A 25,297-nucleotide genomic window follows, 5' to 3' on the forward strand; every position below is an offset into this window, starting at 1 on the left:
TTTTATGGCTTTTATGAGAACTTTTTTCCTATCTCCAGGACTGATGATAGTTCAGCCCAAGTGTTTATTCCATTTATAAGTGTAAGTGATATCAGATTCATGTCATAATTTCTTTTCTGCCACACTTCACATCCTTTTATATTATACTGGATGCATGCTTTATTTGCCACTTTGTTGTGGTCTCATATAGACCTCATTTAAAACATAAAGACTGATAGAACAGTATTTAACTCTTTTATAGTTTATGGTTACTTTCTTAGCTACATAGTTTGATGTGATTTTTTTTAACATACTTGTTCGACTGAACTGCAGAAAGTTAAGAAGCTGTGATTAAAGGGGAAAATAAAAGGACTTTGTCATTGCATTGAAGATTAGATACTTTCTTAAATAAATCATTGTGATCATACTTGTTGGGATCATTTTCACAAACTTGTGTGTTTTATTTCTTATAATGTGATGTAACATTTGATTACCATACATAACACCAGAAATCTCTTGCTACAAAGTCCATTGTACTAGTGTAGTTTGGTGACAGATCATGAAATTGCGGCCATTTCTAACTCTAAAATTAGATACGTGAAGATTAAGTTTTATTTTTCTAAATTATGAGGTCATAATGCCAGCACAGAGTGTGGACAAAAGGAATATATTTTTTATCATTCCATCTTGGGAAAGCATATTTTCGTAATGCTTGTTTCTTTTCAGTTGCTTTTATTGGTTTCTTAAGATTAAAAACATCTTCTAAAGAACTTATAAGATGATAAATTGCTACAGTTCCATTGTCAAGGTTTCTTTGCATGCAGGGCTTCTGCTTACGCAAAAAAATGCGTACAGTACGCATTAAAAGTTCGGAGGACCCCTTCAATTTTCGTCAAAGGGGTCCCCTTCAAATTTGGGCGAAGAACAGGGACCCCTTAAAAATCTGATGAAGGGGTCCCTGTGACCCCAAAGAATTTAGCCTAAGCAGAAGCCCTGTTTGCATGTATCATTACTTAATATTGAATTTTATGCCATCTAGGTGTTTGTTAAGCATTAAAATGCTACAGTATAAAAGCTGTGAAAGTAAAAGGTAGTCATTGTTTTTGTAGCAGGAAGTTACCTGTTTTTTTGGTTTTTTTTTTCTTTTTGGCCAACAGGAAGTGAGAATTGGCACTTTGGAAGGCTTGAATACATCTACTTCAGGTATGTTATTACATTCTATTACAGTATGTTTACATTTGAGATCATCTCATCATAAGGTGTTTGTTCTTGTACCAATTCCCTATAATTTCAAATCTGTCAAAGCACCAGTATGTCTACAATCTGCTTTAGTCAGGTGACCATCAATAACTCTACAGCCTCTGAAACTGCCAAAAGCTTATACTTCTCAAATGCTTCCTTTATAAAGATTTTTTAAAAAACATTTTTGTACAATGTGCGGCATTCCTTGTGACAAAGGATATCCTGCCATAAACCCCCAGATTATCTTTTTCTAATTGTACTATTTTCTTAATAGCCAAGTTTCTCCTTTTTCATTCTTGGTGATAGCTTTTAGCCGAGTCAGCATCACAAGTTTTCAGCCTCTTTAAAAAAAATGCACTGTATGTTGTTTACATTTTGCACCTAAATTAGTACTCTAAGAAAAAGAGCTCACAATAAACCATTGGCAGTGTAGAAAGATAAAAACTTCTCTTTTATCTTGGTGGTATTCTTGCCCTTGTAATACATGAGGCCTTTTTAAAACTTGAAACATTGATGTATTTTATAGGAAATGGTGTCATATGAAACTCCTTATATGTTGGAATGCATTTTAGATTCTTAGACAAGAGAATAAACTGCTTTGATGTGCTTATTTCAGTTGAGATCGATGATAGCTTAATGACCTCATCGGGACCATCAAGCTCTCCTCCAACTACTACACCTACAGTGGAGAAGACCCGCGAATCCCATACTCCACCAAACTCTCCCAATATCAGCACCATGTCCCCTTCATCAAGGTAGTCATTCTTTTTATGATGTCAGAATGATTATTTAACAATTTTCAGAGACCTTATTTTCTAATAAAATGAATGCCTGAAAAAGTGTATACATTTACACTTATAAAGATATAGAGAGGTATGTAGATATGTTTTATGTTTCAGTACATTGTTGAATGTGTACACAACACATAGGTTTCAGCACATTCTCTGTGATTATTACATCTGTTGTAAAAAAAGTTCTGTAATAATAATTGCAGTTTTTAGCATAACAAATCAACTAGTTGCACTGTCTTATTTACATACTTGTATGCTATATCCATGACATGCAATTATGAAATGTTGGTTACATTTCATTTGTAGCAACTTGCCAGGATCTGGAAATGCAGCTGTGTTATCCAATAGCACTGGGGAATATATGGACCTACAGGTTGACTATTGGTACACTTCGCTGAAGCCAGAGAGCTCTGATCGTGAGAAAGATAAGAAGGACAAACGGGACACCAGTAGCAAGTGCTCTCTCAAGACTGCCTTTAGGTGAGCTTTCTTCCCAATGGTACCTTGTACTAAATTGTATCAAAGTCTGTCTCATATTTATATGTGCAAACAACATGACAAAATGTATGCATACATAAAAACACTGATGCTTACAAAGAAAACAAAAATAGCAAAAAAAAAAAAAAAAAGAAAGCCTTGTGCCTTGTAAAGAAAGGTTTTCTTAAACATTTCTCTCCTGTTCAGCGTCTTTATATGCTATTTCATTCTCACAATAATTTGCATTTAAGTGGCTTGTTTTGCCATGTTCCCCAAGGTCAGCTAAAAATAAAAATACACCATTCATTGTTGATGGATTTTTTTCAGATCTTTGCTTGTGTCACGAATGCCACCATCCATGGGCACAGGAGCATTGTCAACATTAGGTTCACCAGGCCCTCCACCCCCGGCATTCTCGATGGTTGTTGTTACAAAGGAGAAAAAGCAGAAAAGTGAGTGAAATTGTTAAAACTGAACCTCATTTTCAGAATTGTTTGGCAACAGCCACTAAAACTTTAGTTGTCATAATGTTGCATTTTTTTAAAATAAAAAAAAGAGTGTTTTTCTTCTCAACAGCTTTAGTTTTGGTAAATCAGTAAATCAACATAGATGTTGACCATCAGTTTTTAATTATTATAAAACAACATTGTAGGAGACACCACCACAGACTGTTATAATGCTAGCATGTAAAATATTTTAAACAGATGAAGACAGAATGAACAGTAGGATTTATCTTGACAGCAGAATTGTTGCAACATTCTGACTGTTGATGAAATCTTAAGATCATGTGAGGCAGCAGACAACATACTTCTGGCTTTTATAATACTACCTTATTTGAGACAGCTGTCATGTTGATTGAAAGTTTTTACCTTTATGCAGTTATGCGTATTGGCAAGAAGGCAAAAGAACTGGAGTCTAAAAGCCAGGTGATTGATGGTATTAACCGCATGGTGTGTACAACCAAAAGCCAGAATGTCACTTTGACAGGTAAGAGAAATATTTCTTAAAGACATCCTGACTAGTCTTGTTCTTTTAGTCATCAATATCAAGTAGGTTCTGAATATTATGTGAGAAGGGAATTTGTCTTTTAAAAAAGACATTTAAATTATGTAAAAAAAAAAAAAACTAACTAAAAAGATGAGGTAAATGAAATGACGACAGTGACTTTTTTTTTTTTTTTTTGCAGAGATATGTAGCTTTATTTAGATTAAATTTTGACTTTATTTCAGTCACATGCAGAGCATATGATTGTGTGATAATATTACACCATAAGTCAGATGACTCCCATACAAAATTCATTCACAACACAACCATTTTAAATCGATCAAAATTGATGTTTCATATGTAACCTTGATGAAAGTCACCGATGACAAAAACAATTCTAGGTGGGCATGCAGCCTCAAATGACTTGCACTTGCACTTGCACTCATTAACAGTATATGAAATATTTTATTCTGGATGGACGTAGCAAAAAAAAAAAAAAAAAAAAACACTCTTACAGTTAATTAAAAGGCCTACAGCTGATAGTCAAGTATCCTCAAGCATGATTGCTAGATGACAGTGGCCACAACACACTACCTTCTAGTCACCAGATAGCACACACTGCCCCATCCTGCCCACCATTGGCTTCTTGATTTGAAGACATTGAAGCCAAGGTGGGGGTCACAGTTGCATATGACTTTTCATGTTACAAGCATTCTTCATTAAAAACACATGACTGAAGCAGATCAGTAGTCCTGTGTGAATCTCAGCAGTGAAGCAACTCATCAGTCTTGTTGCTCAGCAAGCATAAATTGATGAGAGGTGAAAATCAAACATCAGCATGATACAGTCTTGAAGCAGATCAGTAGTCCACTTTTTACCAGAGCAGAAACAAATTCTAAACATTTTACTGCCTTTTTGTCTTATGGCTTGTGTTTTTATAGTTTAGTTATATGTCATTCTTGTTAACATTGTTTATAACCTTTCATTATATGTTTTACAATTTTTTCAGTGGTTGTTGATGGGGTGGAATGGCATGGAGTCAAGTTTTTCCAGCTGTCCTCTCAGTGGCAGACTCATATGAAAAACTTCCCAGTAGCCATTTTTACTTCTATGGACTCTTTCTGAGTGGTGTCAGTCTACTAAAGTCGCTGGAGGCGATGTTATTCCCATTAATGTTGGAACCTTGTGCTGCACAGTTCAGTGGGAGAGCAAAATGCTTCAACTGAAACTGGTTCTTTTTGCCTTTTCATTTTTAGGGTCAGCTGAAAGCTCTCAAAAATTACAAGCAGACTATTCTGCCTCACAGCCAGCAGACATCTCACAAGCTAGTCAGTTCTGAGCATTCCTGAGATGTGTCTGTAAGTTTGATTGGAATTGTGAGAAAATGTGTGTGTGCCTGCGTGTGTATGTATGTGTCTGTGCATTCATTTGCACATGCCTGTATATATGACTCATGCATGTGTGTGCACATGCAAGACAAAAGGAGTCTGACTTTGAGACAGATCTTTTGTTCATTACATTTTTGTGCATATTTCCATTTTTCTAAAGTTGTGTATATTACCAAAAAAAAAGTCTAAAACCTGTAAAAGAATAGATTTATGAATTACCTCCATGCAAAAGTGAATACTCTAGTCAACTGAATAATCTTTAATGCACCATATAAAATGGGCTTAAAGAACTTGAAAAAAATTGAATAATGTCACCTTAGTAGAGATGGATGATGTCACCATAGTAGAGATGGATGCTTTGCTTACAGCCATTCTTGTTTGCTTGTATTAACTTTGCTTTGGTTTGTAATTTTGATGTAAATTATGACACATTGACAATTGACATATGTAGATTCTTCCATATTTTCTCTTGAACAAACTGGTTGTGTGCCTCAAGGCAATTATGACTGCCATATATGGTGGAACTTTCAGATGGCGGTGAAATTTAAAAAGCTATATGTCAGTGTGTATTTTTCATGCAGACCAAAGACATTTTACATTTACTTCCATGCTTTCTCCATGCTTGTGACTGCCAGTTCTTCATGTACATCTCAACCCCTACCCCCTATTTTCACAGCTTTTACAGCACTTATGCAGCCATTGGAAGTTCTTTCCTGGTTGATGCAGTCACCTCTAAGGACATGGATAGATCTTTGTACCTTTTGTCGCATGCATACATAGCATGGCTTCACGAATGCCATGTTACAGCTTGTTCTTACCGTTTAAGAAAGCTTCATGACAGTGCCTCTTGGCGACTTCTGGAGACAGGTTTCTTGTGTACTGTGAAATACTTGTGCATTGTTCAAGCAAAGCCAGTCTTATTATGATTTATCTGCTACATAGCTCCCTCTGTGGAGGGTTAAAGAAACATCTACAGCCTTTGGAAACATACAAATGGTTGAAACCACCAGTGGAGTAGCGACGACAGGACTCTGCAAAGAGATGGGCATAGAGAATTCAAATTTGGAATTGTTGATGGGACACAGCCGTGATGATGTTTCAGCATCATTATTGTGTGTAAATATTGCTTTGGCCAGATCTTGGAAAAGATTTTCAGGCTGAAAGATGTCTGGAAATATGACTTCTGTGATGGGGGATTGTGAGTTGAAAAATTGTTTGATGAAGCATGTTTTTGATTTGTTTGAATTATATATGAGGTAATGCTTAATCCATTTAGTGTGACTGCATGCTAGTGTTGCTCAAGACTCCTAAAGACTGCAATGAAGGAGGGCTGGATGTGGATTATCATCTTAGTTGATACCCTCCCCCTACAATTTATTTTAAGAGCGTTTTTTCAAAAATTGTAGGTAGTGCTTAGCAATCTATAGCTCACAGAAAAAATCTCTACTTTCCTAAAGACTGTTTGCCATTGTTTAATCAGATCTTAACTGTTGTGCTTCTGTTAGAGCTAAAATATATAGTAGCATTTGAGTTTCATCAGGTTACAAATGATCCTTTTGACTATCTGCTGTCTTGCAGGGTTAGAAAACAGTTAACTATAGTCCTCGCACAATATGGCATGCATTTTATTTTAGTACCAGAAATCATAAATAGTTTGACATTGTTGATTTAAAATATTAGTTTAAAATGTTTTTAGGTAGATGCAAAGTGTTTGGGTATTCCTTTTATAAGGGAAGATTGTGCTTCAAATGACCTTAATGACACGAAGGCTTTTAGTCATGACAGCTGTTATTAAAAAAAGATTAAAATCAATAAGGAAAAAACCCTTGAAAATCTCTCAGCATAAACAAGAAACTGAAATGAGCATGTGTACATTATTTTAATCTAAATGCAAATGAACAGGTGCAGATTCACTCATCCTTTTTAATCAGTTACTGTTACAAATGATCATTTTTAAGTCATTTTAGACTACTTCAAGCCCCTGCTGTATGTGTTTGTATTTATTCCTGAACCATTTGTTGTGCACTTTTGTATAATAATCATGAGCAACAGTTCAGGTTAAGTAATCTGAGTAGCAGCATAGGAAGATCACTGTAATTTTAGTAACAAACAAAAGAACACAGTAGTTGGGGTTAGTTGCACAACATGTTTCTAAAACTTAAATTTGTTTTAAAGGAGCAGATTTAAAAACTCCTCCTATTCAAAACCTCTCCTGTGCTATTTAGATGCATTGGACAAGCACTTAAAAAAATGTGCTAACAGGAATGAAAGTCTGGCTCAAGCAGTTTTATCTTATTTTTTTTTAAATACTCTATTTTAAAAGTTATAAAATTGTATTGTTACACTGTGTTTCTATAAAATTGATCATTTAAATAGGTTTAAAAGTATTTAAAATTAGAAATATGCAGCTGGCCCCAGATCCATCTCTTTAGCAGAGCATTAGCTGGTTTTTATAAATAGCTCTTCACTGAGCCCGGCCTATGTTGTACACAAACTTCTTGCCATGAATAAGTACAGTTGTCTTGTTTATCCCTTTGCTGCCTGTTTTAATTTACGAGTGTATATAATTGTGAAATTTGTTCATTTTTAAGATGAAGGACTATGAATTAGAATGTGTGCCATATGTTGTGTACAAGTTAAATTGCATCAGTTTCTTTGGGTGCTGCTTTTTTTCTTGCTTGTTAATAGAAGTGAGTATTTTGTCATCAGGCAGCTTTTCCAAGTTAGATTTACATACCAGCTGTTAATAGCAGAGATAATACTGTACATAGAATTGGTATGTTACCTGTTACTGAAGACTGACAGTTCAGCTGTTACTTGCTGCTTGTTATAATAGATTGACAATTTTATAAATTACTATTGACCTGTGACCTACAACATAGATTGATGTTACTACCTATCATGCTTAGAACATCTTTACATTAGAAAAGTCGAAAAATTGTCACATTGCTGGACATAAGAGAAGTAGGTCGCTTTGAGTACCAAACACTTGGGGAACTATTTGCTTCATTGCAGAATTTTGAGAAATGAAGATTAAATTGATGACTTTGAAAATCAAACAAGAATACTTTTATGCAGAGTCATAAAACCTTATTACCTTATTGTCAGATATGCATAATAGTCACAAAATAGAAGATAGGGCGCAGGGAATATGCTAGAGTGGCACACAAATAGGTAGTAATTGTTTGGATGAAGAAATATACATGTGAACTGATGTATGGCCACCACTGTTTCAGAACATCTGTATCTTGGTATCTTTAGACCATTTTCAGTTCAGAATAGTGTCATTTAAACTTCTTAGTTATATGAAACTTTTATTTGTACTTAACTATTTTTTTTTTTTTTTTTTTTTACAAACAGAAAGAATTATGGGGTAAGAAAAAACGAGGTGAAGCTCAGTCTTGGGAGAACAGATAGTACTCAGCTTACGGAGTCATTGGTGACAAGCTTGTCATTAAAAAATTTTCATACATTTTTTCAGAGGAAGCAGTTGCAGGATACAAGTGCATTTATATGCTTTAAAAAAGGAGGAAAGAGAGATGTTATGAGAATAATAGGGGGGAAACTTGCTATTATTAACTGTGTATGGCATCTTTATGCAGCTTATGACATAATTGTGTGCAGGTATAATTTTTGTTTGAGGTTGGAGGGTGAATACAGTAGTTGGTGACTATGAATAAAAAACAACAGGTCCAGGTATTGAGTTTACATGTGTTTCTTCAGGTGATTAGCACATACTGTTAGTTTACAAGCTAACAAGCTTATTTAATACATCAGGTTGACTAAATAGCAGATTTTTTTTTATTTCATATGGGGATCTAGATGAAGACTTTGTGCTAAAGATCGATTGTCATACCCTAAGGACTAATATTAGTGGTTTGCTGTTTGATGCAGTCATATCTCTGCTGAAATGCAGCATGCAGATTCCCAAATGACTAGTTTTTTGTAAGTGTTAATGACAGAGTTGTTGTACTTTGCCTTGCTTTTGCATTTGAAGAAATGACATCTGATGAGCGTACCCTTGGAATCGGAAATGTTTATTAGCACCTGCTTACAGACGTCAGTGCAAAAGGTGTATAGTTACCCTTAAAAAGTTCAAATTAATAATAAGTGTAATGTTGTAATGAATTGAGGGCATTTGTTAATTTTAAAATCAACATAAAGTCAGAATGGTTATGATCTTGAATCAGTTATAGGTAGTAATCTTTTTCTGGGGTGCTTTTAACCAATTTAGACTTTTTGTGATAATGTGTATATGAAAATATTTTCTAAGTTTGTATCTTTGCCATCAGTATTGGTGAATCTGTTGGGGCATTTCCCACACAACATACTCATGGTCTCTCCTTGGGTTTTACTTAAATCCATCATTTTATATCCATCTCTGCTCCACTGTGTCATTTTCTTGATAATCTTTCTTTTTTTTTAAATCTTTTAGTGCAATGATAATCAAACGAGCCCTTGCTTTATAGGCCGTTTAATATGGGATGCATTTTGTGAATGTTTTTCTTTGTCTGATATGAAACTTTGAATATCATTTGATGGTTTCGTTCTCATACTCAGATGACCAAGTGTAAAAGTTTTGTATCATATGTAATTTATAAAGTGACTGCATGTCTGTTATGTTCTTTTGTGTTCACATATTTCATGATAAGTCTTGCTCATTTATTGATGTGTGATAAATGTTTTGTTCAAGCTATCTGTGCTGGAAAGAAATGGAGGACTGGAGATTTGTTGCCTTTATTGGCTGATTTTGATGTGAGAGATTGCAGCATAAGTCAAAACGCTTGTGTGGAGAAATTGTTCTCAAGGTTAATATCTTTAAGTCAGCACATGCATTCATAAAGAGGGCCTGACCTGATGAAGGACACAACAGCATGGCACTCCTTTTAATGCCTTTTTACTTGATGGTAGAAAGCTACGCATTAGTGTTAACAGGCCAAGCATAAAATGTTGTTATTGAAAGGTATTAAGGTGATATTCCTCTGTAAATTAGCATATTAAAAATGCTTCCTAATGTACTCTAAACTATTTAGACTTTTTAGATTAATGAAAGTGTGCTTTTTGCAAAAGAAACTGAGCAGGTCTTTTAACAATAAACACATTTTATTTTTGTGAAGAATTTTTTTGGGGTTGTTTTTTTTCTACTCTTTAAGGGCACCCTTGTTATTTTTATTATCATGCAGGAACAAGTAGAAGGTGACATAAAAACACAAGGAGCTTAAAAAAAAATTACAAGCCTCAGTATTTTCAGTCTCTCTCATGTGTATGAAGATGTTTGGAGAAACTAACTGCGAAGCAGTATGTGTCTGTAAGCATGTGAGATTTACATGAACTGAGATTTTCAAAGTCATTTTTTTTTTTTAATCCTTGATTGGAGACTTATTTATTGTCGAAAGAGAATAGGTGCAGAATCCAAATTTATCACTGGACTAATGTGTAGTTGCGCTTTCAATGTGGCCTTTCAGAGGCCCGCCATGGGGGCTTGGGATATAGTACAGATTGGCATGTTCTAGTAGATGAATGAAATATTCACTTGAGTCTTGATATTTATATTTCATATTCGCAGGACCCTGTTGGTCAGTTTTGTCAGATGTGCTTACACAACAGCAGGGGAAGTAACAATCGTACATGATGGTGCCATTTCATTGCTTGAAGAACAGTTGGATGTACATATTTAACTCTGTTGAACTTGAAATTAAAGCATTTTGGGGTTTTCTTCACCTCAAGTGAACAAAACACAAAGTTTGACAGGATAAGGCCTCTCATTTGTATGTACCCTTCCCTCCGTGTGTACAAAAACTTGATTATGTACAGAATGTGCTGTTAAATGTTAAAACATTCTCACCACAAGGATTGTCTGTAGGAATATTTATTGTTCTAAAAAGCTAAGAATATTTAACTTTGATGGCAAGTGATGTAAAATGCAGCACCCATTTATTGTAGTAGTTGATACATGCCATCTTTAGTTGTACTGTGCAGTCAACTGAACTGGGCTGAATTTTATTTTTTTTGGCATATTGATCAGGAGTAAGGAACACTTAAACTTAAAAATTTTAATTCCTCCCATTGACAGACTTTAGGACATTTAATTCAATGTCTACACGCCTGGCTAATCAGTCCAGACTGCAGTGACAAAATGCTTTTGTTAAAGATCATAAGGGTAGGATGAATGCCCATTTTGATTCTCCTTGAAGATTGAATATTATTTGCATAAAATAATAAAATCTTCATAAAAAAGTGTTGGGCTTGAATAAATTTTAACTCTGAAATACAGTTTAAGAATAACAATCTTGAAAGTGAAGTAAATGAAAATGTATTTTCAATAAATTGTCTTGAGCAAATTTGGATTTTCTCAGTGATTTAAGAACTACAAGACAGGTCATAAATTGGCCACACAAAAAGATTCCGCTGTCTTCCGTTCAGTTTCTGTTCACTCAGACCTTAATTACTCAAAATAAAATTATGGATGCATGTACCTGAGATGTGTTCATCAAATTACTTGATGTATTGTACATGTACTAGTGCATGTTTTGATTAGTCTGAAGCTTTAGCATGAGCAGCCTATTTCCTTTTTCTCCCTGGCAATTCATAGAAAGCTACCAAGGATGTACTCGATGTGGTCTGCAGTCAATTTAGTGCTTCATAAAAAAATTTATAAAAATGATGTCACTATTCATAAAGCTAATGATACATCTTGCGGTGTCTTTTATTTTCTTTGGCGGAAACGATACTCCACCCACAAAGCATAAATGTTACTGATGCAGGCTTGTTTGCTGTCTTTGCTCATTGCAATAATTTTTTTTTTCTATGAGAAAGTGTTGTTCCTCTTAAACTATGGGGCCATTCACTAATCATTGGGCGAGTTTGAGGCATTCATTGGAGTAAAACATTGGTGTGAAATGAATCAAGTTTTACTTTAGCAAGTCAACTTAAAATGGAATCTATCAACAGAGCATGTTCAGGGAATGATGGAGAATAGGCTGTTTGCATGATCAGCTATGTTTCTATTGGCAAATGGTTAGTTAACATACATAGTTCTTTGATTTCTATAAAAAATTTGTAAATCAAAAAAGGTAAGTTTTACTTGCATGTTTTAATCAGTAATTCATTATAATTTATTCGGAACTGGGTTTATACCAGAAATTGGTTTAATTATTCATGATATAGACATTACGCATGTCTTCAGCCCCTCTTGCCACATGTTAAGGCCAGAATGTCTGGCACTTTGTCCAGTGGCGCTTTTTGTATTGCAGGTTAAGATGTAGATGTTCTGTGGGTTGCAAACCATATGCTTTAGAAATGAATATCTAATGGCCAGTATATTGCCTTGCCCTTAGCAATATGACCATGTTTTGTCAGTGTGTTTTTGTCATGCAGTGGGGGCATTGTTCAGTCTGTTTTCATGCTTTCTCAAGCATACACCTCTCACAAAATTATATTTAGTCCCATTCGCATCTTCATTTGCCTTTCTTGTCAAGTATTAAAAAAAATGCTCTTGTCACAGGGTTTAAACATGCAGCGATTTTTCAAACTGTAAAATTTCTTTCTAAATGATAGCGTCTGTATGCCAGTGTGTGTGTACATACGTGTTTATGCACAGGCATGCATGCACCTGAGTGCTAGCATGTTCCTGTATGCTCAGATGCATGCAAAGAAAATGTAGATGTATGCTTACTTAGGGTTTCAAGACTTACAACCCATTTGTTCATCATAGCTAATAAAGGCCAGGTATATGTAAACTTATAAGACTTTTCTTTATGTTTCGAGTGAGACCAGCTTGACTATTTGAGATGTGTTATTGCTGATTTGTTTGTACTTTTGTTTTAACTGTATAACGTGTGAATATGCATGAATATGTATATAAGTTCTGGTGTTTGCATGTCTTAATACACCAATATGCATGCAAGTGTGCATTTAGATTTTTGTCCATGTGATGTTCCATAAAATATAAATAGGTTTTACACCACTGTTGAACCCCATCATTTTTCTTCAATTTATTTTTAAGAATGCAAAGGTCTCTCCTATCTGTAAATATATAACCATATCTATGCAAAATCTTAAGGACATTTTCAGTTTGCTCTATATGCATAAAATAAATTTTACTCCAGTTTTGGGGAGGTGGTTTACAAAAGGCTTTTGAGAAGGGGAAATAGTTATGCAAGCTAACATTCTGGTGGTTACTCTCATCAGCAAACAGTTTCTTTTTTCTTGAAAATAAAAATCACCATTCCATAGAAAATATGCTTGATACATAAAACTTTATCATTGGGTTGCCATTTAATGCCATCACTTTTCATAAACTTTTGCAAGATGCATACTATGCAAATAGGGTTCAACATTTTATCAGAAAAGTATCCTTAAATCATACGGACCTGCCGTGATTAAACTTTTCTAGATGAGTCACTTGCCACAAGTATATACTTATATGTACAGCATATACAAAGGCACACCCATGATGCACCATCACTCAACAAATCAAAGGATGCTGGCAGACTTCAGCAAAGTCTTCATTTTAATTACTGATGAGATGCCAACATAAATGACTAACAGGCAAACTTTTATCCTCCATGCTTACATCAATGAAATGAGAACAGTGCAGCCTCAATTTATCTCAATCGTATACACAGGCGGTCTTTGACTTACGACGTTACGTTCCCACGTCGCATCGTAAACCGATTTTCAATGTAAGTCAGAACATACGTATATACTGTACATAAATTCACAAAATCAAACACACGTGCACACGTGAGAGAGAATGATGTAGAAGCAAGCTAAAGTGGAGTACAATGCGACTGGGGTGACCCTGTCCTCCTTGGTCCCCAACTGCATAACCGTGTATTCTTCCGCCGTGCACAGAAATAAGTCGAAATACAGTAAATGGGAAATGTGTCGTAACCACAAAACATCGTAACTCGAGACTGACTGAACCCCAGGACCGCCTGTATAAATTTCTCCCACATATCTTCCACCTATCATGACTGTGATTAAAGCAGGTCAGTATCCTACAACACCCCAAAGCTTTTCAACCTCCTTTATCCACTAAATTACAGTTATTTCAAGATGCTATTCTTCAATATTAACAACCCAGAAAAGTGTCTGCAAGCTCATAAACAAGATGTGCCCGCCTATTTCACTGTTATCTTGGCAGCATTCTTATCAGAAATTGTGTAATTGTCCCACTTTTTCTCTGGATCATATGGCTCCCAGCGGCTGGCTGGGAAGATGTGTTTGTTCCTCTCATACCAGCTCCTTAAACACACCTTGCCTGCATGTGACTCGTCTTTCTCTATTTTTGCATCGTTGGTCATTCGAATGTCATCATAAACGTCAAAACTAAAGAGAGGTCCAGATTTACCACGGGCCTTCGTGACAATAAAGTCATAGAAAGAATAGTGGTGGGGGATGATAAGGTCCTCTTTCACATACATCAGCTGGTCAACACCCACAGGCTTGAGGTCATTGAACTCCTTCCTCAGGGACTCCAAGGCTCGATGCAAGAACTGCTGGATGGTGTTGCCCTTCTTTAGACGCAACTGACGACGATGACCAGAACCATCCCAGTAGCTGTAGGTGATGTTTATCTCCTCTGCTTTTACTTTCTCTTGCTTTTCTTCCCAATCCTGCCGAAGTTGTTCCCTGCAAATTTGGCACATGTTAGCAAAGTGACTCTTTTTTAAAATCCCATTAAGCCCTGATGTCTTTTCTTGCCAAATCAATGTATATTTGTTAAAAAATAGGATAAACAAAAAGGGACCGGGAGGTAATTCACAGGATATAGTCTTACATTTTGTATCAAAGTAGAACATGCTTATTTGATGTTATCAGAAATTAAATAATTAGTACCTGAACGACAATAAGTAGGAGCTAAACATCTGAAAATCACTGCTCAAAATGATTCTGGGTACATAAAGCGGACTTATATTGATCTTACGCAGCACCTTACCTTAATTTATTTTCTTCCTCATCTCGATCTCTATCTGGCAGAAAACTTGTGTCTACTTCTGGATTCATTCCTTCAAAAAGAGCAGCAGAGATAAAAAAATGCTTTCAAAACAAAAATAATTACACAATACAGTGTAGGGCCATTAAGCCGCGGTCCAGTAATATGCAAATTTGCTGAAGCCACGCAAAATGCTTGGATCCCAATTTTTTTTACACTATGGATCCTACAGACCTGAATATGGCCTCTCACTCAAGGGGGCGTTGACAACTGTCATTTTGGCATTTCGAATGTCTGTGATTGACATGCTATGCACTATTGCGGATTAAATATTTAAATGCTGGCTTATAACCTCAAAGAGGTATTTATAGAAGATTAGTCTTTCATTTATCAATAAACAATAAAATAACTATTACTATGTATTTAAGCCTTGGACCACTAAGCTGTGGTTAAGCAGTTTGGACACTAATCCCTGCAGCTTAATGGTCCTTCACTGTATATATGTAATCAGGTGAACTTAAATACATTTGTCACTGTTTATTTGCAGCATTTTCAAATTTAAAGTAAAAAAAAAAAAAATTAATTTTGATACTAAATACCAATAGATTAATAGATTTAGACCTTCAAATATATTTGAACTTCCATCCCTAACACTGACATTATCTTTAAACATGCACTTTTGTATTTTATAATATTAAGTATTAAAAAGTGCAGGCAGCAAAATGAAGTTTGACATTTAGCTTTAATGCTGGTCTTACCAAATCTTTTTTTCTTCTGCTTTTTAATTTTTTTGGCTTCTTCCCTTTCATGTTCTTCTTTATTTTTTCCTTCTTCACAATCTTCTTCAAGATCAAAGGAAAGCATATTTATCTGTAATTCAAGCAACATAACATATAATAAACTACTGTACTAAGAATTTCGGCAGCTTTGATCCATTGTTATAACTATGCTGCAAAAAAGATGTTCTGAAATAAAGACAAACAGCTAACACAAAGAGATGGGCACGGTACCATTACTATCCAATAAAATCAAAGTTATTATTGTGCCAAATCTATTGTCATACAGTGATCATATTCTAACAATAAATCTACATCTGCACTTACTTTGAGCATTACTCCAACAGTCCCCAGAATACTACTCCTTTTTCAATTCCCCCCATCAACCCTTTGCTATTTATCACTTCTTCCCCACTCATCTTCCTCTGCTGAATCAAAACACTCTTAGTTCTTGATAACTGATTTCTCTTCGCGTTTTCTAAATTTGTCTTTAATTAGTCATCAGTACTGTTGTTCCTTCAAATGTTGTCCATATCTCATTCTTGTACCAAGTGCTAAAAGCACGCTACTTACAAGCATGAGTATGCACTATATAAATCAGTATTATTATTATAATATCACCAAAAACTAATTAGCATATGCATGCTCTCACTACACTACATTTCCTCTTCACACACACAAAAATAAAACTATTAATTTGAAAACCTTTTTCTGATCCTTTTTTTTCTTATCTTCCTGTTGTTTTTCTTTGCTCTTTCCTTCTGCCTTTTTATGAGCAAGCTGTTTTTCTCGTTCTTTCACAACGTGTTCTTGTTTTGCTTTCATTTCATCCAATGTGACAAGACCTGTAGGCAAGAAAGTATTTATTATATAGTCAAATTTAATGCAGATTGAAACAACTCTGGGCCAGCCCATCATGCATTAATATTGGTTGCTATGGATGCATGATGTACATACTGATTCCCCTTCCCCCCAAAAAATGCCTAACCTAAATTCTAACCCTCTTTATCTGGTTTGTAAAGGAAAAAAAGTATTATGATGTCCTAGGTCTTCCTAAAGTGCATTGTTCTCTGAAAATTTACTACACAAATATGTTTTGTAAACTCCTATATGTCCTCAACTCTTGCTCTCTTTCTCTGTCCCTCTCTCCCATTTCTCTCTCTCTTTCACACACACACTCTTTTCTGACAGTAAATTATGGATTTGATTACTTTCAATTTCAATCTAGCCATTATTAACTCTTTAGAATCGTATACCCCAATTTCTTTGACTACTCTGCTCTTTACAACTGGGGTAATGCATATTTTTATTGCAAAACATAAGTACTTCAAATTAATAGAAACATTGTCAAATAATGAAATATAAACATTGGCTTTATATTTCAGTGTATAATAATTTTAATGATGATCAATTACAATTAACAACAAACATCACAAGCAAATACTTAATACGAAACCAATTTCGTAATAGCACGGACTGGCTATCATTTACCTAGGCCTCGAAACCTATTTTACATCTCCACTTGAATATTGTCTAAGTCTTCGGTTCCAGTACGGAAATGACGTTTTAGATGATTTTTCACTTGTCTTAACCATTTCTTAATTACAAGACAGCATACTGTTTTTGAATGAAATGTAACTTACCAATTGTGCTTGATTTTAAACTTTGTTCTATAGCGTCATAGTGGGCTGCAAATTTATTTGTAATACTGCCTATCTTCATCTCCTCTTCAATTTTTCTCTTTTTAGCTTCGATCTCTTCAAGTTCTTTTTGTCGCTTCTTAATAAGATTTGCTGCTCGACCTCCTTCTGATGCTGCCCCTTTATACTGTGCCATCTTTAAGTAGTAAAGTGCGTTATGCAATATAGTTGTACTAGAGCTTCTAGATTCTAGAAGTAACCTCAGACCGGAAACAAAAAGCAAGCGGAAGCAAATGCACACATGCAGTGCGCATGTCTCGGTTTATTTCGTCTGCATTACGACGCAGACATACAAAGGTTAGGTTCGTGTCCACAATTGCTTGTTGGCAAACCACAAAGTCGTGGTTAAACTGTCCAACATTGCACCATTAATGCTGTTAGGTGTTCAACCATGTAATGTAATTGCTACAAACCTAGACGAGAACAGTTCATCAAAGTTTGGAAGAAATGTGGATGCTGTATCTATCGCAGTTATTGATTGCAGTATATTATTGGCTGGGTTTATATTCAAAATATAACTTACCTATCGTACTCGATTTAAGACTTTGCTCGACAGCATCGTAATGAGCAGCAAATTTGTTTGAAATGCTGCCAACCTTCATTTCTTCTTCTATTTTTCTCATTTTCACTTCAATCTCTTCCAGTTCTTTTTGGCGTTTCCTTATGAGATTTGCTGCTCGGCCTCCCTCCGAGGCCGCGCCCTTATAATGAGCCATATTATGCTGAAATACACAAACTAGTGAAGTTTTAAAGATGAAACAGCTGATTGACCGGAAGCAGAATAAAGTAGCAGACTTTCAGGCATTACGCATGCCCGTTGCGCTTAGAAACAAAATGGCGCTTATGACGCGTTTGAAATCCTCAGAAGCTAGTACAAACGATATCACGTCACATTTGAGATCTTTACAGTTTGAAAGTGTACTTACAGAAGAAGAAAAACAATTGTTGCATTTAAGAGCAAAATCACATGCTCTTTCTGTTTATCAGTGTGCTCAAGCAACTTATTTTTCTAATGTTTTGCATCAACTCAGGTGAGGACATTTACATATTTCTATTACCAGCAGGGGTACGGGTATATTGCGTCCCGCGAACGTTCCTGTGATTTTATGGTCAACATTCACTTAGGTTGGCAGTTTGGGTAAAAAGGAAGTAGAAGGGGTCCCGACATTATAAGTCAAGAAGATAAAACATTCCATCACTTGATTGGACCAGACTATATACAGCATATGGTTTGAAGATGGTGGGAGATGAGGAAAACAGTCCCCCTCCTCTCTTTCCATCCCTCTCTCTCTCTGATAGATACCATCTCAACAATGCCCAAGTTTGTCTTTTGGGAAGAGGTATGTCACAATTTCATTGTGTAATGGATTTCCCCTCCCGCCATTCATTTGAAGCCACCAGCAACATTTAAAGAATGGAGAAGTAAATAATAATAATTTTGATATATAAATCTTCATACTATTCAAAGGACAGATCCAAAGGGCTTTACAAAATAGCAATAAATAATAATATGAACAGGTATCAAAAGCAAAAAGCTCATTCTATGCCCAGGTTGGTGCACAATTTTCATGGGCAGAAAAATTTGTACTATCAACACAACTTCTTGTTTGAGTATCACATCAGTGGTCAATGTAACTGTATCCTCCTTGATACCTCATCAAGCATTTGAAACTGATGCAAAGATGCCTGTTTGATAGGACTATGGCACAAGAGAGGTCAAACAGTTCAAGAAATTGTAGGCAAATAAGTCCTTTCGTCTAAGCCATAGCTGAAGAACAAGCAGTTAACAAAAGTGGACTCCAAATGCAAGCAAATAACTGAACAGCAAAAATGTTCATGCTTCCCACATGGAGTCAAAGTCAATGCGCCTTATTAAAGATGTAAAGGGCTTTAGGTAGTAATGCCATATGATTAGAGAAGGGCATCACAATCAGGCAATAATGCACAATAAATATTCCAAGTAACATTAAAGAACATGGAGGAGAAATTTGTTAAAGTGAGGATAAACAAACCGGAAAGCATATTCATCACAGAGCACAGATCTAACCAATAGATGCCAAAAAAGATTATAGATCTAACAAAAATGAAAAAAAAGGAATCAAACTTCATGACATTTTTTTCAAGTACAATTAAAAGTACGAGTGTGATGTGTACTTAAACCTTTATATTTATTTCCACAGGGAGTTAAAAAGTCAACTAAAAAATCCCAGTGTCAAAAGAACTACCAGAATCTTGCAAAATGACAGATCTAATAAAGACCCTTTGCTTGTTGGAATCTTGGGATGTGGTCGCCTTGGGAGTCAGATAGTACAATGTTTGCTAACTTACGGAAAAATCAGTCCCGCAAACATTCAGATTTCCACACGAAGACCAGAAATACTTGGTGAGTTTTGCAAGTTCTTTAAGCTAATTTTAAATATCTCTAAATCTAATTATATGTTTTTTTATGAGCTTATACATTTCTCCTGTCAAAAATTGGTGACATTTATATTTTATGTGAATGTCTTTGTCTTTGCACCTGTCATGTTTTGAAGATGAGTGAAGATTTTCAAACTTTTTTAAAAACCTCCATACATTTTAAATGAATATTTTGCTATGATTGCAGATCACTTTCAGCAACAAGGTGTTGATTGTTATTGTGATAACATCAAGCTTGTCAGTTCAGTCCATGTTATCTTTTTCTGTGTTCTTCCATCTCAGCTGACAGCTGTAGCTGAGGAAGTAAAAAGTCATATACAACCATCTACTATTGCATTTGTTTTTACAAGCGGCATTTCACTCAGGAGACTGAAACAAATGTTAAACACATCCAGCATTCTAAGTCCAGAGTTCACCTTCCCAGAGAGAAATCATGATAAAGATTGGAACTACCACACCAGCATCAAGTATGGCACTTGAAAATAAATCCATCGTTGAAAAGACATGTCCTATCAGTAATACAGGTAGTTCAGGTTACTACAACGTTGATAAATATCTGTTGGAAAATATTTTGAATAACATGACTTTTTAACAATAAACTTGCAAAGATGCTGAAAAAAATTTATACCTCCTGCTTAAGTGACATTGGGATTATTCAACATTACTAACACTAAATAACTATTTTGATTCTAAATAATTTGAGGAAAGGACCCTACAAATTTTCTCTCCTTTTATATTGAATCAAGAGTGATCTGGAATTTAATGGTCAGACAAGTTTTGTAAAGTCATGCTAAAAAAATAACAAGTAAATTGCAATTATTTTTCCTGTCAGCAGATCAGTTAGTGCAAGTAAATCCAAACCTTGCAGTGGCCATGGTGTATGCCTTTGTCAACATGTGTTCTGAACAAGGTCTAACAAAGCAGGAGACTTTGCAGGCTGTACACATGACAGTATTTGGAGAGAACGAACAGAGCCCATCAGAAGACAAGCTGACAGTAACAGATTTCGGAGGAAGAGGCAATATGTCTGAGTAAGTGTAAACTTATAGGTGATATTAATGTGCTAGTGGATGTTTCTCAATTTTTTTTTTTCCTTGTGATATTTGTTTTGTATTTGCATGCAGATAGCATTCGATAAGAATAGAGATAACAATTTATTGTAGCACAAGCTGCTCAAGCCATACCATAAAAAAACAATCGAGTGTAGACTGTTGTTCAAGAAGTTTTTCTGAAGACAAAAAGTCCTTTAAACGGTATCTTTATTAAGGTAGCTATATAACAAAGGAGAAACAAAGCAGACTTTAGTAATCATTAATGAGACAATTGAATATGTAAATAATAATATTATTAAGTTATATAGTGTTGGCCCTATGGTCAAGTCCATGGTGCTGTTCTCAGGCCACATTCTGTAAGAAATTAGACTAAGATATGTTGACTGGTCACAGTTGTAATCTCCAGATTGTACAGTCATCTGTCAAAAGCTTAATATAATTAAATGAAACATGAAAACACAGTATTTCCTTAATGTTTTTCTCATCAATTAGATTATATATTTCTTGATGTTTATAATTGCTGCTTCCAATGAATTGTTTATGATGATTTGATTGCAGGTGCTTTCCCTACTTTGACCTTATTGAGATTTATGAAAATGAATCTTATGTAATGCAAAAACTACAGAAGAGCAAGCATCTTCAACAGACATTCATCAAGCAATATTGGCGTGTCTTTGAAGAATACTTACATGCACAATTTTATGGACATTTAGAATAAATCATTTTCTCAGCATCGGGCTAGATCTTTGAAATTATAATTCCTTTCAAAATTTACAACATTTGTATAGAGTAATGCTGTCTTGTTTGTGGTGCGTGTTAAAAATTAATGTGATCAGATCATGGATTGATCGCTTCTTGAAAACAAATCTGTGGTTTTTATATTGCCCTATGCATAGATGACATAAATGATCTGAATAAATGTGAGTTGTTTTGATCAATTTAGCAAATGTGGGCATTGAGTGAACTTACTAAGACACATGAAGAAGAGTTTGAATATCAGGATTATAGTTGCTCAATAAACTATACTATGTAGACTATTCCTGTAAAGTGTGTTTTTATGCATTTGCTTTAGTATATATTTGTACATAATATATTTGAAAAATTCTTTTTTTTTCACCGGTAAATAAATTTCTGTATATCTGTTCTTGTTCTTGAGCGATAAGAGCATATGCTCCTTGAGTGTGAGTATATGCTTTACAAATTTTGCGTTTATTATTATTAATTATTATTAATTAATATTATATATTTATGAGCTTTCATGTGCATTCACAGTTGTTCGTGAGGAGCTATTGGGTTTGCTTGCATGAAAAACTATGCTTGAGCTAAATAAAAATAAAATTTTATATTTCATGGAAACCACCGGCAGTCTCTACGGTGAAAAAGACGAAGGCTGAGATGCATGTTTTATTTACATCGTAATGTTGTAGTCTAATCGACTTGTGTGGTCGAATCGGCAAGCATTGAGTTAATTGGCCCACTAATTAGACCTCGAAGTAATTTTTAAATCTGATGAACTAATTTGATTGAGCATCTAGCAATGAAACCGTGCTTAACTATACCGGTGTGGGTTTAAGCTTGAGGGTTTTTTTTTTTTTTCCCAGTGTGTATGACTTATGTCAATGAGCGATTGGACCTTCCAAAGTAATGCTATTCCTGTTTCTATAAACGCTGGGTGTGACACACAGTATAAAAAATCGTTTAAATAAAATACATTTAAGAAAACGCGCAATTAAAAAATCGCAAGGTAGATCTAACTATAGCGTTTCTTGGCTTAAAATCGGAGTAGCTTCCCCTGATTAACTGTTAACTGTCTCCCATGGTGATGATATCGCTTGGGCAGTAATGCTTGTAGCTATTGTCCAGACTTCACCTGCGAGTCTGCGACCAAAGTATAGCACAGATCATGAATAGCAAGAAAAAAGTGCTTACAAACTTGATTACTTCAATTTTCTTCTTGGGGTATAAGTCACTTCGAAACAGATGTCTGTATATTTGCCTTTGGTCAGAGGATCGGCCGTTTGTTTTGGTGTCATTTGATATACGTACTATACTTGGTTCTTGTAATATTACGTTTTACTCATTCTTTTTGAAACGAACTTGTGGCTATACTTTGTAGTTTTTTCATAAATATATCTTCATAAGCGAGTTAAGTAGCAAGAAGCATATCACAATGCAGCGAGTATAAAATTTAAAGAGACGATCGAATCGTTGCGTCTGTGTGAAGATGACCCGCCGATTGTCGAAGTCATGTAATCAAGAGAATATCAATGAACTGATGATGGCTGCTTCAGAGTGTAATGTTAGACTTCTCAGAAAGCTATTTAGAGAAGGAGCAACCACCTCGGCTCGCGACAAGCAAGGGAAAAATGTTATATACCATGCCTTTGCAAACACACCTGAAACTAAAGGTAGGTTAGAAAATGAGAGCTCAGATACATTCAGCCACACAACGATTCTAAGCTGTTATTGCCTTTATAATTATTTTGGCATCATACTTTAGTTTTACTTGTTTACTTCAAAGCCAGAAAGCAGTGAATCAAAATATGTGCTACTTTAGCATAAGTCATTTGTTTTTTATACACAAGTAAAATGAACATTAGTATTACCAGCTTATCAATCTTTAGCAGGTGATTTAGCTGATAATATTGTTTGTCATATGTTTCTCAGAGTTAGTAGAGCTGTTCCAAGTTCTTGGTGAGAGTGGAGTTGACTTTAATTCCAATCTGGACTTGGATGGATGTTCAGCGTTGATTACTGCTGCCACTCTAGACTGGCCAGAAGTTGTCCAGATCTTAATAACTTTTGGAGCAGATGTCAATGACCAAGGCATGCCCAAATTTGGTGCTTTTGTCTCCACTGACCTCTCTATGCAAGGGTATGGTGACCAAGTCAACCAGACTGTTGGGGACAAGGATCGTTTCATCTTTTCCAAAGGCTGTGGACAATCTGTCTCGCCTTTATTATGTGCCATCATGCTCAAAAGACAGGTCATCACAGACATTCTTCTGTCAGCCGGAGCAGATTGTCAGCAGATGTCTGTAGGATCTTTCTGGAGAAGCTCCAGAATAGGAGCTTGCTCCGTTTGTGATGTCAGTGTTAATGCTATCCACCTAGCAGCCTACAAAGGAGAAGATCGCCTCCTTCAAAAGCTGTTGGATGTATGCCAGAAGAAGAGTTTAGAAACACACAGGGACACCAAAAAGCCTTTTGTCTCATGTTTGTCTTCTGAATACGAACTCACACCCCTGTGGCTAGCCCTTCTTAGAGGTGAGACTGATGCTGTGAAAACCCTTCTGGCTTATGACCACCCAAGAGCACCACCTTGTCTCTTTGGCTCAGGGTTATATATTGCAGTTGAGGAGGGCCATTTTGAACTGGCAAAGATCCTCATGCTGTCAGGTTACAATATTAATGAGGATATGGAGTGGATTGAGAGTGAAAGTTATCCAACTGGAAACAAAGACATGAAAGACTTTATAAGAAACTTTTGCTGTGAGCCACAGGCATTGCTGATTATTTGTCGAGATGTTTTGCGATGCCATATGGGACCAAGGTTGTCGTCATATCTGAAGATGATTAATGTACCACAAAAGATCCAAGATCTGCTGTTGTTGAAGGAGATTCTTTCTTGTGAAGAACTTAATTCTTCTAAATAAATGTGAAAGTTAGTGTCAGACATAAAAGATTTCCACCTTAAAAGTATGTGTGTCTATTTTCTGACTGCTGCAAAACTTGATTTTTTTCTTGATCATCTATTTATAATAAAAATATTAGTTATAAACATAAAGCTCTGAGATTATACATTAAATCTTAATTACTTTTAAGGATTTCCTTTCTTTTGACTGTAGGTTTTTTATTTTATAGATTTTACCAGTTCAAAATTTGCTAAGGTCTGTCTTATAATAAGAAAACCACTATATAGCCTGTGTGACAGTTTACATATACCTTTGTACCATTATGTTATATCAGATTATTAACACAAACCATTGTTTTTGATTTCAGAGTTAAAAAGAACATAATTTTATTATTAAATAGAAATTATTTGTTGATATTAACTTCATCATAGTTGTTGCAAGATGGTTACGCCTATCAGATTGTAACACTGTTGACAAAAAAGTAAAAACTTGCCTATAAAAAAAATTATAGAACCGAATTACCACAAAAGCAGCATAACCCTACTGTTGCATGATGTCAGAGAAGCTCTCTAGTACTCTAGTCAGATACAATCTTGAGATTTGAAAGTATTATTTATCTTGGATTGGTTTTTTTGTATAGGCTTATAGTAGGTGGGGTTTGGATATTGACCTCACATCACACCTGCATCCCCATTTTTTATAATCAATGACAGTAGGGCTGTAGTGCATTTGTGCCAAAAATTATTGAAGAGATCAAACTGTGCATTAGAGCTGACATATGCTTGAAATACATTTATTGTAATTCAAAGGATCATACATACTTGGGGTTGCTGAAGTCGAATCATGCAAAAAACATGCATGGCAACCTGGCAGTGCATTGTTCAAATGAGAGAGCCAAACAGTTAATATGCTCTT

At 35.3% G+C, this 25,297-nt stretch overlaps 4 protein-coding genes across 7 annotated transcripts in view; 3 read left to right on the forward strand and 1 right to left on the reverse strand.

The window, feature by feature from the left end:
- LOC112570109 (phosphofurin acidic cluster sorting protein 2-like) overlaps window positions 1-12,600 on the forward strand; it is a 49,261-nt gene extending 36,661 nt beyond the window's left edge. For all 4 annotated transcript variants that reach the window (XM_025248345.1, XM_025248347.1, XM_025248346.1 and 1 more), the window contains 7 exons: window positions 39-81; window positions 1,137-1,182; window positions 1,838-1,976; window positions 2,319-2,492; window positions 2,817-2,941; window positions 3,369-3,476; window positions 4,483-12,600. In XM_025248345.1, the coding sequence (XP_025104130.1) occupies window positions 39-81; window positions 1,137-1,182; window positions 1,838-1,976; window positions 2,319-2,492; window positions 2,817-2,941; window positions 3,369-3,476; window positions 4,483-4,598 (751 nt within the window). In that variant the 3' untranslated portion in view covers window positions 4,599-12,600. The remainder of the gene's footprint in view (window positions 1-38; window positions 82-1,136; window positions 1,183-1,837; window positions 1,977-2,318; window positions 2,493-2,816; window positions 2,942-3,368; window positions 3,477-4,482) is intronic.
- A 742-nt stretch (window positions 12,601-13,342) lies between these two features.
- LOC112570113 (protein FAM50A-A-like) lies at window positions 13,343-17,507 on the reverse strand. Its single transcript, XM_025248353.1, has 5 exons — window positions 17,221-17,507; window positions 16,283-16,422; window positions 15,560-15,671; window positions 14,805-14,874; window positions 13,343-14,497 (listed from the first exon to the last, which is right to left on the reverse strand). Exons 1-5 carry the CDS (start codon window positions 17,411-17,413, stop codon window positions 13,987-13,989), a joined length of 1,026 nt encoding a protein of 341 aa, XP_025104138.1. The 5' UTR covers window positions 17,414-17,507; the 3' UTR covers window positions 13,343-13,986.
- Window positions 17,508-17,606: 99 nt separating this feature from the next.
- On the forward strand, window positions 17,607-22,101 carry LOC112570336 (NADP-dependent oxidoreductase domain-containing protein 1-like). The gene is given in 6 exon segments (XM_025248724.1): window positions 17,607-18,308; window positions 19,458-19,660; window positions 19,883-20,160; window positions 20,162-20,219; window positions 20,531-20,726; window positions 21,306-22,101. Coding segments are annotated over 6 exon segments (1,173 nt in total). The 5' UTR covers window positions 17,607-18,030; the 3' UTR covers window positions 21,466-22,101.
- Window positions 22,102-22,178: 77 nt separating this feature from the next.
- LOC112570111 lies at window positions 22,179-25,288 on the forward strand. The gene is made up of 2 exons (XM_025248351.1): window positions 22,179-23,155; window positions 23,415-25,288. The coding sequence occupies exons 1-2, from the start codon at window positions 22,972-22,974 to the stop codon at window positions 24,401-24,403; spliced, it is 1,173 nt and encodes a 390-aa protein (XP_025104136.1). The 5' UTR covers window positions 22,179-22,971; the 3' UTR covers window positions 24,404-25,288.
- The last annotated feature ends 9 nt before the right edge of the window (window positions 25,289-25,297 follow it).

Source organism: Pomacea canaliculata, linkage group LG8, assembly GCF_003073045.1.
Source record: "Pomacea canaliculata isolate SZHN2017 linkage group LG8, ASM307304v1, whole genome shotgun sequence".
Taxonomy (NCBI): Eukaryota; Metazoa; Mollusca; class Gastropoda; order Architaenioglossa; family Ampullariidae; genus Pomacea; species Pomacea canaliculata.

What these genes read in the sequence shown, in the direction of transcription:
- LOC112570113 (XM_025248353.1), bottom strand. Translation starts at nt 17,413, where the DNA reads ATGGCACAGTATAAAGGGGCAGCATCAGAAGGAGGTCGAGCAGCAAAT. An exon ending in AAAAAAAGGATCAGAAAAAG is followed by an intron (nt 15,672 to 16,282) that starts GTTTTCAAATTA and finishes CTTGAATTACAG; the next exon opens with ATAAATATGCTTTCCTTTGA. An exon ending in GCAGAAGAAAAAAAGATTTG is followed by an intron (nt 14,875 to 15,559) that starts GTAAGACCAGCA and finishes CTCTTTTTGAAG; the next exon opens with GAATGAATCCAGAAGTAGAC.
- LOC112570111 (XM_025248351.1), top strand. Translation starts at nt 22,972, where the DNA reads ATGACCCGCCGATTGTCGAAGTCATGTAATCAAGAGAATATCAATGAA. An exon ending in AAACACACCTGAAACTAAAG is followed by an intron (nt 23,156 to 23,414) that starts GTAGGTTAGAAA and finishes TATGTTTCTCAG; the next exon opens with AGTTAGTAGAGCTGTTCCAA.